Here is a 14,961-nt window from a genome sequence, read left to right as displayed (position 1 = left end):
CAAATTATCAGGTGCATTGGACAATTCTCTGCTATTTGTTTTAAATTTAATTTTAAATTGAGTTTTAAATGAAGACTGAAATCCTTTCTGGATGATAACTTGTATTTGAATAAAACCCATCTGGATCAGTGAAAGAATGAAAAAGAGCTATGGGACAATTTCTATGCTAGGGACAACTGAGTAGTTCTTGACTTTTTGGCTTAGAAAAAGGGATGACCTGGAGGAAATATGGTAGCTCTACAGAATTACTGGGGTCACAAAAGAGTTAAATGGTTTGCTTAGGGTACATCATGAGTCAGTGGGAAAGTTATGAGTAGGAGCTAAATGGTCTTGGTCCTTTAGCTGCTGTAGGACCCAGTGTTGTTCAAGAGCATGCAATAACCAGTCTCATGGGTCATCCTGAAACTAAGCATGGAAGAATTGTTTGAGTGTGGTTTCGACAGTTATTTAGCCAGAGCAAAGAGAATAAAGTGGAATGAGAAGAAAGAGAGCAGAGAGACAGGCAGAAACAATTGTGCTATACTTAACAAAGACCATGAAGGAAATCTTTGGCCACAGTAATACAGAAAAAGTTGGTGTTATGGCAGTGAGAGGGGATAATTAATTCTTGAATTCTGAGCACAGCAAAGTGAAAAGCAGAAGAGTTTCTGCTCTGACTCAGATGCAATAAAGAAGGACAGGAAAGAACAGAGTTAGTAAAATAGGGGGGAAATGACTGTCAGAACTTTACAGAAGACCAAATTCTTGTTCTTTCTTTTCAAACAGTAGAACTGACAAATTGAGTTAGCACGAAACACAGATGTGGCAAAGTATCATTCTAAAAACAATTCAGTGCTGTTAGGAATTAGCCCATTGTTACATATCCTGAGAAGCTGGTGGGAAGGGAGCATGACCTAATGGGTCCAGCGTTACTACTGCAGCTGTGTGAAAACATCCAAATAAATTAGCAGCCCGGTGAAGAAAGTGAGCTGGATTTTTAAGATTCTCCTAGTTTAACAGGATGTGTCAAGTCCTTGTTTTAACTGTGGGCCAGATCCTTAAGTCCTGTAAGGTGCCTGGCTCCATTGCAAGCACTGAGATGATGCTGATTTTCACAATTTGATAATCTGACTCCCCGAATTAAATCCTTCTCATGGTTTCCCTGGTGATACAGCTGTGAAAGGCTGTACGGAATGGCACAGACCTGTCTGCTCTGCAGCGATGCCAGAGGGAGTACGGATGCATAACTGAAAGCAGGATTTCATTTCGTCCTTACCTGACAAGTCCCTCTGGGACTGGTGCATATTTTGGTTTTACTTTGACAGTAACAGTGATGCCGGGAAGCAGAATTACTGATGGGAGAAACCTAATTGGGGTTCTCCCCCACACTTCTGTTTGTCAGAGATCATTCTGTTTGGAACTGTTCAGTGGGATTAATTGCACTCAAAATTATGCTTCAAATTCATATTGCAGGAGACTTTGGTATTGCTGTTGTTTAAGGCAAAAGCCCAGTGCAACAGAGCATGCATACTGTATACTAGCAATGTATGGATCCAGGGATTTATCCCACACATCACAATCCCCTGCTTTGCAAGTATTGTTTTGAGATACAAAATAAATACATTTTCAGTGGTCAGGAGCCAGGCTCACTGACATATTTCTGCCTGCAGCATTTCTTCTTTATCTGAGCAGAGCCAGGCAGAGAGGAATTTGTGACAGGAGCGCTGTGTTCCTGTGCTAGTGAAGGGTTTGGGTTGAAGATTTGGTACATGGCCTTCCAGAGGTCTCTAGCTCTCACTGTTCCACCTTAAGTCAGCAGGAGCTGCCTGTGCCTCTCCTCTTTGAAAGTCAACCCCTAGATGTTACCTTCAGGCTTCTAGCTGTTCAGTTCAAGTCACAAGATTACACCTGTGCTAACCTGTCTGGGAGCTTTGTGATGCAGATGCAAAAACATCAGAGAAAGATAAATATAACCAGCCATTGATTTATTATGTTCTAGGAAGTAAGGGATAAAGCAGACTGGCGTGGTGCCCTAAGCCCAGCCTCCACAACGATTTCTCTTGTCCTGATGTACAGCCACCAGCATTTATCTTGTCTGTTCCCCTTCCTCTCCCTTTAGTTTCTCAAACTTCAGGAGTTTCTTTCGGCAGGCGTGCTCCTCGCTGCTGCTGATGCTGGAGCTTTCCTCTGAGCTTTCGGACAGGAGATACTTGATCGCCATCATGTCCTTCTTGTTCATTTGCAAGCAGAGGCAGGAGGATTCGCTCACCTTAAATGACTCCCCCCACATATTCTGGCACATGTCAGTCCCATTTCTGTACATCTGCGTGTCAAATAAGAAATGCATCAATTAAAAAAAAAAAGAGTTAAAATCAATTGATATTAAATTGATAAATATTTATAACTTTAAAAATTGGTACTAGATTATAAAGAAAGCAGTCTGCAGTCATCCACTGTTGCTGTGTGCCATGCTACATCACTTCTGAGATACCTTAAAATGTTATCCAGTCCCACAACTGGCAAAAGAGATTTGCCTGTTGCCAGAGCAAGTGGTTACACAAAGTGCAAAGTGGTCAACAGCCAGTGCTTTGTTTCTGCCCTGGGGCTGACAGCCCAGCTAGCTTGCTGGGTCTGACAGACCGAAGCTGTGTGTGAGAGGCTGTACAACTTGTAGCGTGTCAGGACACTCTGACATGTCTTGGGATCTGAGTAGCGCTGAAAACGCCAGACTGAGTGTTTTGAAATCGGGAATCTTTGTATCGACAGGCTAGAGAAAGCCCGGTGGAGTCACAGCTCTGTGGGATCTCACTGCGCCTGCTGCAATGTACATCATGACCAGGCAGCACCTCACAGACATAGAGAAGGAACATAGCTTAGAAACTGCTTGGAGCAAAGAAATTGTCTTCAAGCTTCCGAAGCGCTGTGTCCAGTGGTGCAACGGCCTTTCTGGCTCAAGAAATTGTAAACTGCAGCTTTTTGCAACCTCTGCAAGTGGATCTGTCCTATTCTTGGTACTGTATCATTTTGTAAGACCTGTCAGGGTTCCTGTACAACCACACAACAAAGGTATTTCTTGCTTGCCAAGCTCACCTTGTGACAACCTTCTGTCTGCCCAGCTTGAGTTGGCCTAAAGAGTACTAGCTTGGGAGTTATTAAGTCCAGCCACAGAGTGGGCAGGATATACACTTTATCCTGCCTGCGTTTCTCCATGTGTTTGTGGTTGAAGTTCAACCTTTTCTGTTTCTGTAAAGTAAGCTTTAGGTCTAGAAGCAAAGCTAAGAATGAAGTTGGGGGTGAGAGTGATGGCAGGAGTAGAAGCCTTGGGAATTAAGGAGTGGGAGTGTTAATGACTGAATAAATGGGCCGGGCAGCAGGACTGCTGGGCTCCATTGCTGACTGATTCACCTTGACCATGTCAGCAGCATCTCTCTGAAGGCAGCTGTGTTTCATCTGTAATAGTACAAGTAGTCCTTGTACATGGCACTGGTTCTTTAGTCCTCCAGTGTTTCCCTTAGTGCTGTAATTTCAGGATGGTGTGCTGGTTTACCCTCATCACCAGCTCATATAAAATGTGACACTGTCAGTCTCAGAGAAGGTGCTCTGTGTTTGTGGTTGGGAGATTTCTGCATGGAAGTTGCTCTGTGTGCAAAAAATTAATGATTATAGATTTAGGTCTGTTATGTGGAAGTGGGACTGAGCATCTGTAGTCCTATAGTGCAAAACTATGTTGACCTATACTGTGCAAGAAGGCAGATGAGAAAAAATCATAATCATCACTTTTGCATTAGAAATCTGTCCTTTGTGAGTAATACAGAGTCCATTCCAAATAGCCCCAAAGACCCTGTAGTCCATAGAACAGCTTTTCAGTTGATGCCACCTCTAGCCAGGGCTCACTCCATGGATCCACAGTTGCTGGAGGAGGAGTGTGGAGGTTGGCTAATGCACTGGGAGCAATGCAGGATCAGAAATGGAAAGGCTGCTGCATCTAGTTCTCTCCTTGTGTTCTCAGGGCAGGCAGCTGTTAACTGTTTCTTTCCCACTATTCCTGTGCTTTTAAGCAGCGTTAGACATTTTCTTCCAGCTCCTGTACAGTTCCTGCATTTCTACCTGCTTTTAGCTAATAATTCCAGAAAGTATGAAATGCTGTCATGTGGGTTCTCTTAGGTCTGTATGCAAGGGACATGGCTACATCCTACTCTTGTGTCCCACAGGTCCTGTAACATGTATTCACCTTCTTCTACTTGCAAAATGAGTAATTTTATTTTGACCTTCATCCTAACTCTGCTTAAAGATAAAAGCACAGCCAGAATGCTGCAGCAAACAGAGAGTGCACACAGCCCATTTACCAACCGCGTCCCCAAATTACTGCAAAGGATTCTGATTCTTCAGCTTCTTGGAAAATGTTCTAGTCTGTGCATTAACATTGCACAGGGAGCACTCCGCTGGGAGAACAATGACAAAATGTGCTTCATTTTAGCCAGGCTAAAACTGGCTATGATCTGTTCTGCATTCTTAATGTTCAGCTTTTGTTTCATATTGAGCATTTGTTCCAAATAGTCTTTAAAACCATTTGCATATGTCAAATGTAGGGCTGCTGATTGCTCCTCCATATGAGCCAAGGGCATCAAAAGAAAGTAAGCACCTGTCCACAGTGCTCTGACATTGCAGAACCCTTTGTGCTTCTGGGTAACTGCAACTTTCTTTTCCAGCAGTTGAGTCCAAACCAAGTGAGTTTAGTGTTTGTGTAGCATGTAATTTTCATGTGGGATTTTTTTTTTTTTAATTCATCTTCATTTTTATTATTACTTATCATGCAAGCCTATTTTTGGTGAAAAACATGGGCAGTTTAGGGTGTGGTTCCATTTAGTTTAGGAATAGCTGTGTCTGGCTTCAAGTGATAAGACCTCTGGATTTGCTGCATGTTTTTCCATGCAGATGGTATATTTTCTTTAAGAAATAAGTACAAGGGAATTCAAGGTTAAAAACTCCATCTCTGGACCACGGACAGTTTGAACAGGGACTGGAGATTATTTGTGGAGATTATCATTTCATTTTACACTTCATCTGGAACTACTAATGATTTAGCACATCTGGGAAACTAAGCTGTAAGTTTCCGCAGCCCATTTGTTTTTTGGCCACCTTCCTGAGCCTGCTGATTAGCGTCACTTTTGCAAGGCAGACAGCAACCCTCCACTAACTGGACTGTGACTTCCCCTTCTGTCAGTTGCTGAACTGACTTCTGGAAGTACGTGCACTTGAATTGAATTCAAAAGCATGAATCTGGGATCTCTGCAAGCCTTACTACCAGTCCCTCAGCACTGCACTTATATTTCTTTTACTTCTGCATTTTCAACATTTTTCATGGACTCGGTGAAGTTCAACTGTACAAAATATTCAAATAAGCGTAGCACTTTTGAGCTGTCCTAGATTGCCCTGATGATAAACTTAATTGAGTCAATAGAAGGAATCCTACATGACTCTTGAAAGGTCTGTAGCTCAAGTTCCAGGCAACTTGGCTCCTATGTCTTGTCAGTTCTCATTTTATACACTTTGCTCACAAAATCAGTTATCCCAATGATTAAACCTTCTCAGAAAGATCATGTGAGCTCTCGGAAAGCTTGTCAGTGATGCTCTTTAACCATCAGAGTTATACAGAATAAAGTTAGCTCTGCCTAGTCATTGGCAGAGATATGATAGGTCTATGGAGATCAAAAGGGAGACAATTAACAGAATGTCAGGACTTGGGGATTTGGAGGATAGAGAGGGACTTGAACACAACACAGTAAAATAGAGAAAAGGGCAAAGATGCCTAATAGGCAAGAAAACCTTAAAAGTTCCTTAGTAATTTGGGAACTTAGGTCCCAATTTAAAAAGACAGAGGTGTGTAAAGCCCCACGTTATGTAAGGAACCTTATAAAATGCATCTCAGTGTCTGTTGCATTTATCTTTTACTTTCTAAACCCCACTGTGGTTAAAATATCAGTGCTGCTTGAACTTTAGCTTCACAAGTAGTATGAATAGTGATTAAATGTATATATACTTTTATATATCCAGAGGAAGCAATCTACATAAATATATTTTTTTTTTAAATTTGTGTACTTAAAAAGTCTGATGTATGTATGGCTTGAAACTGCTGAACTAAAAAAAAATTCACCTGCTGCATTTTTACACCCATACATTCAGGGAAAAAAAAAAAAGAAAAGAACTCTTAATGCCTTTTCTTCTGTTCCAGGTGATCAGGTTTTCTTACCTCCCTGTACGGAATACATTTATTCCTACAGCGGTTTTCTCCATTTTCATCCCATTCCCAGTCTGTCAGCCAGTTATGAGCACATATGGAATCATCTTTGCAGGCTTCATACCTTCATGGAGATTGGTGTGGAAGATACAGTTATTTCTCTCATTTTTTCCAGTGGACTCAGATTCAACTCAAAAAGTCTACGTGGGCTGTTAGTAACGTTGTAGAGTTGCACAGTGCAGCGTAGCAACAGATCTTCAAGAAATGTGCACATTTTCTCAGCCTGACATGTACATAAACTCTGAGCTGGCCAGAAGACCTAAATCCCACTGAAAACTAAACAGTTCACCCACTATATTTTATAGTCACAGGCTTAAGTAAAGGGCTCGTGTTCTGAGGAGCAGCACTCACTCGTGCGGTGTTTTCTGCTCGGTTATGTTTGCTGATGGCACTGAATGCAGGGAACACTGTCTGGAAGGGAGTTTCATGAATGCTGATGTTCAATATTGTGACAGAGCACAGGTACCCTAAGAGTGAACTGTCTGTCACTTGAGGGAGATGTGGGGAAGGTTTGTATTTATGAATTAATATGGGAAAAGAAGAATGATATTTCCTAGGCAGTGGGTTGCTATAAGGAACATGCCCTGAAATAAGGAAAATCCACAAACAACAAAATCCTATAAACTAATAAGCTGTCAGCCTCAGAATGATGTTTTCAAAGAAGTTAAACTTGAAGTGAAGGGGGAAAGAGAAAAGTTTTCTAGGGTATAGGGTCTAAAATTTTAAATTTTAAGTTATTTTTAACTTGTAAGCTGTAATGTAAAAAAAAAGCCTATAAATGGCCTGGAAAGAGTATGTTATGGAACTGACAGGTCTATGTGATGAGAGATCTCGTGACTAACCATTATCCTACATAAATTCCTTCCTTCCACTTCTTTTTATGTTCTACTTTTTGGCTCTTACCTGTCTTAAGGATCACTTTCTGCAAATCAGTTAACATCTACTTAAATTTAGTCTCAATGGCTTCGGGCAGACTATTCACAACGGTAACTGAGAGTGCAAAACCAAGAGGCACAGCTTTCAAAAAGTGAGTGTAGCTCAGCATGGTATTTATAATTAATGCCTTTGGATATATTTTCTGTTTGTCATTTTTGATCTTCAGGGTCATGTTTCCAAAACTACTTTGGTATCCTGAGGGCTGCAGACTTACATATTTAAATGAAATATGAGGTTGTCACGTGGTCACAGAACTACAGGAACTAGACATTGCAATACACTTGCGTATGCAGAAAGGTAAGAACATGCACATCTGCAGAACCTTCACTGAGGTTTTCTGGGCTTTTTGAAGGGAGAAGGAGCAGCAGCAGGTGGAGGGTAACCAGGGCCTGAACTGAACAGATCTGGGACAGGAGACACATAGTCTCAAATGTGGTCATCCATGAATCTGCTGCCAGAGGTAGGGGCTCTGCGGGAAATAGAGGCTGAAATTTGATAAATGAATATAATGTGACACTAATAGGCAGATCCTGCCAGATTGTGCCATGACTGGATTTGGGACTGCAGACTATAAGAATAATTGGTGGATCAGAAAATGGCTTGTACATTGGACTCTTTCAAAAGCAATAGTTTTAGGACTAGTCGGAGCAAGGAATTCTAAGACAATAGGAAGAAAAGGAAGGCCTCAAGCTAGTCAGATGAATTTCTTTTAAATGAAGTCACTGCTCATTCAGAATCCTCTGCACATTTCTGGCCACAAAGACATACAGTATGCAGCAGGCACACTCACGGCGTGGAGAGAAAGTAGGTCACATCACTAGCAGTGCTACAGCACGCCAAAGGGACTCCAGTGAATAGAACATGAAAAAATGTTACTTTAAATCACCAGAAAGAGTGGGAATTCTGTCCAAGCTCTTTTCTAGCCTCGGGCCTTAAGCAGGGTGAGGGAAAGGGTTTGACATGGGCACTAGGCAGGCACACAGACTGGTGTGCACCCTAATGGGTCATCATTACATTTTTGATTCAGGCCAGGCATCTATGACGCCAACTGGGGCAATAGATCATTGTTCAGTATTTGTTTAGAGTAGAGCCTGCTCTCTGCCAGGAGGCTCCATACTGGAAAAGGGTCCGTTTTCCCTGTGCAGCCACTCTCAATCACCCCCCCCATACTTTCCAACAAAAAAAGTTAAAAAGCTGTTTACCTGGAGGTTCTGGTAATGCCCCGGGGACACTGAGGGTTTTGCTGTGTAATATTGACCCACCATATACACTTTGACATAATCTCACATATACTAAGGCTGGTTTAAACCAGTTCATAGATGCAAACTAAACATCCATGGTATATTTTCTTTCATCTTTACACTTTCACTGGATACAGCAGTTTGGTGATGACTTTGTGTGCCACTTATTTTGGGATACATTTAGTTTTAGATATTGGTATTCTATTGCTTTGCCTGTTAGATCTATTCTAAAGCTTACTGGCAACTCCAATGCTTTAATATCCAAATGCTCTCAAAATTTGGTAATATTTTGTTCTGAGCTTTGAGATTCTGAGCACTGTGGCAAATTCAAAGTCTTGGTCTTTATCTTCAAGGAAGTAAATAATCTGGATTCAGTTAAGAAGATTAGAAAAAAATCAGGAAGGAAGACTGCACGTGACACATCTGTTCCTGAGGCTCATGGAGCTCCATAACACAGAAATAAAATTCATCACTAGAGGAGACTCTAGGGAAGCTAAGAAATACATCAGCCCTTCTCACTGTCTTCCATTACAAATCCAAGCTATGCTTTTTGTTCCCTCTCTGGCACAAAGCAATGGAAACATATTTAAAGACAAATCCTACCAAAATACTGAACTGCATACATGACTTTGCCCTCAGAAAGAAGATGAGAATGAAAAATGAATGCAGGTGTCAATAATGTCCCAGTTGTGTAACCACTAGGGAAGGCACTATACAGAGCAGTGCAAGAGAACCTGACCAAGTGCTACCATGTATTGTGTATTTTCTGTTTAGAACATTTTTAGAAATATTAAAACACTTTTCCATGATTTTCAGAGCAGCCTAAGGGATTCAGACATTCACAGTCCATTGCTTTCTAGGGATTCTAGCAGTTATCCTATAGCTTGAGCACAGCCTGTGCTGTTTGTACTACACTTCACACCAATTTAACCATACAGACTGCTTAGTGCAGTTACTAGGCTCAGCATTAATATGGTACTGACTGAGATTTATATGACATTATTTAAGAACCAACATCTCATAACAATGAGGGAGGGAGGGAGGGAGAGAGGGAGGGAAGGAGGGGAGATATATGCTGGATATGGACCACTGAAAAAAATCTCAGTACCCCACCTGGATATGATGCTCCTACCCCAAGACTAAGGACAGATGGGTGCTGGGTTCCCCCGTGACATGTCTTGTGCTCAAAAAAAATAATGTGATTCCCTTATGCTATATTTTGTGAAACAATATTAAATGCTATTATCCTTGCTCATTGCTATTAATATTTTTAGCATTACTTGGCTGCAATTTTCTCTGAGATTCAGGCTTCATTGATTTTAGAGAGAGGGATGATGAAAGAGAAAAGGCCAAGGGTGAAAAATTAAGGAATTAAGCTAATTTGTTATATGAATTAATTGAAAACATACAGGAAGTGGCTGCTTTCATTTCATAGTGCATTTTATAAATATAAAAGAAACATATCATGATCAAATATTTAGATTTAAAATGCTAACTGCATAAATGCTCACAGGCATGGACTTCTGACAGGGTGGGCAGGCCCTCACTGCTGTTAGTGCCTGTCAGTGTGGTGACAGCTCCTCCGTCACCAGGCAGTTCTGATGCCACTGCACTGCATCCTCACAGACAGCAGGGCAGCGCTGTCCCCGAGTCACTAAACTCACCATCCTGCATTCAGCCTGCGTCATTATTATTTTGGAGGCAGTAGCTCAGTGGAGGAAAAAGTAGAGATGGCAAACAAGAAATTAAGAGGAAGAACAAGAGAAAAGGCATAAAGGTGGTACAACACGATCGACTCTTTGTGCCACCTGGTTGGGAGATCTGTGCTTCAGCCACCCATGCCCCTTGACACCTGAGTAGCACAGACATATTAAAGCTAAATAAAATAAATTGATAAAAAGCTGAACCTACCAGTCATCGCAAAAGCTTTGACACAGTGGAACAGACCGAATGGCAGCAGTGTTGTTGGGATGGATCCAGCGAGCAGCATGTGGAGAACACCGGTAAAAGCACTCGATTTTCTTTGTGAAATCTTCACAGCTGTGGTGGGCGAGAAAAGCCACAAATAAGCCTGTTTCTTAGCATCAAGGCTATAGCCCCAGTTTTCTAGGCCTGCTTTGATGTGGGTACAATACTACAGATTCGGAGAAAAACATAGGAAAGCATCCTTTCACCCTGTCAGTATCTAAGTTCCAAACTCATTCCTCTGGCATTGTGTACAGACTCTGACTGTGCAATTACCAGAGCCAGCTAAAGAGTGCACAAATGTTTCCATGCATATTTCAGCCCTATTTGTGTAAGCTTTCCGTAAACTTTTGAGGCCTTGAGTTTTCCTGGCAAGAATGCTTCCAGGCAATAAAAAAAAAGTACTTTAAAACTATAGCACAAAACTCTTTCTATGCTGTAGCCTCATGGTTTCACTAATCTTTAGATTTTCCCACAGCCCAGCTGAAGTTACTTAAAAACGCACACTGTTGCTGCTCTTCTGGGAGTGGCAGGCAAGAGCTGTTACTTTTGCACATCTGGTTTTGCTTAATTGTTTTGTACTTTCATTCTTTTATGTCTATAACTTGTCATGTTTCACAGCTCTAATATCTTACAGAGTACTAAAAATCTTAATTATGAAGACATTCTTCATGGTTACAAAACCCACAGGACAACAAGAATTTTTATTCTAAATATTCAGAAGTTTCATTTCTGGCCTCTTGTGCATTCTGTTTGCAAGATTTAATCATCTAGTTGATCTGCTTTCTAAACAAAGGAAGAAGCCTAGTCTGTATTGACTAGGGGTCACGCTCACTGGTATGGGATGGTTGCTTTGGGGAGCTACAGAGGTGTGGTGTGGTTGTTACCTACGGGGTTTATGACTGCTTTGCATTGCTCAATCTGGTTCTATACTAAAAGCAAACCTGAAAAAACCCCCCCTCTTTCTTGATAAAATGGCATAAATCTTTCTGCACAAATAGTATATACTTAGGGATTGATGGGCTTTTGTGAGAGGAGAGGAGCCAGACACTGGTGAGGTATAGAGAAAAGATGATGAGAACTAGGTTGGGTGGCATCATCTCTAGGGCAACCTACGGACTGTCCATCAGCAGCTCCAGGGTGAGTTACCATTAGCAGTACAGTTGCTACAGCACAAATCTACTGAACCAGGACACAGACAACATCAAAGCTGACTTACGATTTACTCAGCTGCCCACATCTGTTCCAGTAGCTGTTCTTTACTTTAATTACTGGGGAACGAGCCAATTGCTCTGTGAAGTTTGCATAGCAACAGGAAGCTGTTAGGAATGAAACAGAGATCTTGCAATAAGGATTTTCTTTAATACTGTATTTGGAAGATTCAAAATGTAAAATAAATCTGTTTTGGTCCATAACATTATAAAGTCTTTTAGTACTAACTAGAAGATGTACTCAAGCTCCAACATTTCTGTTTTTGGAAGTAGCAGTGTAAATGCTGAGATGGATTTGCATCAACAATGTTTTGTTGAGGTGTGCCCAGAGAGCCCCAAGAATGTCACTAGCGTTCTGCCAGATGTTATATCCCGAGGGATACTAATTGAAAGCTACCAAACATAAAAAAAAAGAGCTGAATAAATGTTATAAATACTATACTTTGCTCACTATAGAATTTTGATTTTAACCTTTCCCAACTGATATCTGCTACAATAAGACTTGTATACTTAGTCACAACAGGTGAAATTAATGTTTGCTGCAAACATTTTTAAGCAGATGGAGCTACAAGAAAAGTAAACTGCATGAGAATTTATGAAGAAAATAAATGAAGCAAATGAGAGTTTTGCAGTTGACTCTGTTAAGAACCAGAATCTTACTCTTGGTTTGCATGCAGCAAAGTGCCAGTGAAGGAAGCTTTTCAAATGCAACTTATACTGTGTCTTATATATTTTTGAGAAATTAAAGGAGCTGCCAGAACAATCAGTGAGTACAAAGCAGTACTTCTAGGCTATCTTGGGCAAAAATTAAACTGCTCTTACATTTAGAGTACAGAGTGCATTCATGCATATTTGGCTCAGGACTTGGCTTCAGTTTGTGGGTATCCCCTTCCAGACATCCGTATTTTTGGCAGGTAGATGATGTTAGGACAGCAAAGAAGGTGACTGCAAACCTCAGCATTGTTGTTCAGTTCTTTGTCCTGTATGGAGAGAAGTTTTTATTGATATCCTTTATTTCCAGGAGAAGCCATGACATTAAAAAGAAGGACTGCTTTAAAAAAAGCTACATATATAACCCAATAAAAGAACCTCAGCAAAGATCCACACATAAATATTAAGACGCACATTCTCCCTTTCTCTTTGCTTACATCTGAACACTTCTGCTACATATTTTTTGAGGTTTGGTGGCAAGCAATGAAAGCCACCAACAGTTCAGACTGTTTATGAAAATGTTACAATTTTCAGTGTTTAAGGAAAATATTTTAAATTTCTTACACCAACCTGAATTTATCTTTGAGGCCTTCCAAGAGACATTGCTCTGCTTCTCTAGATTTGAAGAAAAGATTGATTAGCTCCAAAACTTGCAGAGTTATTTTGTGCACTTGGAAATTACACATTTAATACAGCTGCAAGTGAGCACATGAGCTGGATAAATTACATCGATTACTTGCCTTTGTTGAGGCTATGCTAATTTATACTTAAGAATCTGATCCATTATTTTCTGCCTGTTTTGTAGAGTTTGGTCAAAACTGTAAGATTAAAAAGGTTTTGTCTGTGAGACTAAAATTTCTCTAAACACAGATGACATATTAGTGAGCTATATAGATAAATCTAGAACCTGTTACATAAATCAATGCATAATTTTTTTTACATGTTATTAATTTAACCCTTCATTCTTCAGTTAAATATTCCTGTTATCTTTTATGGAATAATTTTTCCTGAATAAGGACTGCAGCTCCTCTATGTACCTAAACTTTTCAGATATAAAGAAAACAACATGTTAATAAGAAAACTGTCTCTCCAATTTCTCAGTAGTTTCTCACCTCTTTTGCTGTCCTTCTGGGTGATACTTCTCCCTGGAACACAGTAAATGGCTTTTCTCATTTTGCACTTTATATACACACCATCTGGCATCAGTGCTCCAGCATTTGTTTGCCCTGGAAGAGTTCCTTGACCTTTTGGAATGCTAACATAGATCTATCTCAAAAGCGGATGCAATGACCAGCACATAATGCCCTTTTATTGCTTGCAAACGTCGACATGATAAAGAGAAAAAGTACAAACATAGGTTAGAACTAGAAAAACAAAAGCTCTCCTATATACCAAACACAACTACCCCTCCTGCCTGATTTTTCAGTGAATCTGTGTATTATCATTAGATTCATTTCTACAACAGTTTCCTGAGGCTTTTATCACAGATTAGCACTTGGAGACATTAAAAACAATGCTTCATATTTCAGCCTGACCAGCTTAATTTTGACTGTAGATATGGTGGCTAGCCTTGACCTACACTCTAATTTTACTGCAGCCTCTAGAAGAGAATCCACATCTCCTGATTCCCAGCTCTTTGCTCTTTCTACACAAACCTGATGCTGTTTGCTCTGGTCGCTCTACCTGCCTCATACGTACTGTACTCTCCAGCCAGTGTCACAAGCACCACAAGGAACTGTTGCTTGTACCACTGATAGCGATTCCTCATTGGATTTCACTGTGAGATCTGCTTTCTGCAAAGAGGATCCTGCATCTGAACATAAACCATCACATAAGGTAGACATGGTGATTACAAATAGTTGCACTTTCCTAGATCAAATCTCTCTGAGTAGTGTAAAGAGCAGCACCACTCACTACCTTGTAATTGTTTAGATACATACAAAAGTAGCATCTGTTGGTTTTGTGTTTAAAACAGAACACTGGTATGTCAGAAAATAATCTGGGGCCATTATTTACAAACCTTTTTTGCCTGAAAAAACAAACAATGGCACAGTGGAAGTGTGGTATGAATCCCATTGAGCAAACTCACTGAGCATGATAAAACAATCTCTATAAGCTATAAGCACTGACTCCTATCCCAGTCTAGCAAATGCCTCAAGGCGAAAGTGTTGCTGGCCTAAAAAGAGCCATTTCCAGATCAGTGGAATCTGGGTGATTTTTATGTTCCAGAATGAATGTAATTAAGACAAATTTAAAGCATGAATTTAATTAAGGCAAGTTTAAAAAGGCATGCAGTAACTATAGGAGAAACTGAAGTAAATCTAATGGCTTATTACCCATGCCTTCACCTCATGTGGCTTCATCCAGCGTTGGCTGAAATTAATGGAGCTCCTTGCTGATCTGTAATGTACAGGGTTTGTGTGTACTGCTTGGCACTTGGATCTGTGCGTTCACACAGAATAAAGGCCCCTGTATAACCTGTGTGCTCACTTTCAACACTGTGATAGGTGGATGGGCTAATCAGCCTGGTAAAAAGCACAGAAATAGCACATGCTCTGTGCCTCACCGCTCCGTCTGCATGAAATATATGCATGCTGGTAAAGGTGTAAGGCTGCCAGGA

General features: G+C 40.6%; 1 protein-coding gene across 2 annotated transcripts; it reads right to left on the bottom strand.

The window, feature by feature from the left end:
- Nucleotides 1–1,945: 1,945 nt before the first annotated feature.
- LOC104532294 (riboflavin-binding protein) lies at nt 1,946–13,493 on the bottom strand. 2 transcript variants are annotated; one of them, XM_010177469.2, is made up of 7 exons: nt 13,454–13,484; nt 12,453–12,610; nt 11,639–11,738; nt 10,366–10,494; nt 6,230–6,341; nt 2,249–2,302; nt 1,946–2,171 (listed from the first exon to the last, which is right to left on the bottom strand). In XM_010177469.2, the coding sequence occupies exons 2-7, from the start codon at nt 12,589–12,591 to the stop codon at nt 2,103–2,105; spliced, it is 603 nt and encodes a 200-aa protein (XP_010175771.1). In that variant the 5' UTR covers nt 12,592–12,610; nt 13,454–13,484; the 3' UTR covers nt 1,946–2,102. The 2 variants fall into 2 exon arrangements, with proteins under 2 accessions (XP_010175771.1, XP_010175770.1); XM_010177468.1 differs by having other exon boundaries at nt 1,946–2,302; nt 13,454–13,493.
- Between the last annotated feature and the right edge of the window lie 1,468 nt (nt 13,494–14,961).

The sequence above is a fragment of the Antrostomus carolinensis genome, unplaced genomic scaffold, assembly GCF_000700745.2.
Source record: "Antrostomus carolinensis isolate BGI_N321 unplaced genomic scaffold, ASM70074v2 scaffold26361, whole genome shotgun sequence".
In the NCBI taxonomy this organism is placed as follows: domain Eukaryota; kingdom Metazoa; phylum Chordata; class Aves; order Caprimulgiformes; family Caprimulgidae; genus Antrostomus; species Antrostomus carolinensis.
The sequence above is the reverse complement of the archived record's forward strand: the minus strand, read 5'-3'. Positions and strand labels throughout refer to the sequence as shown.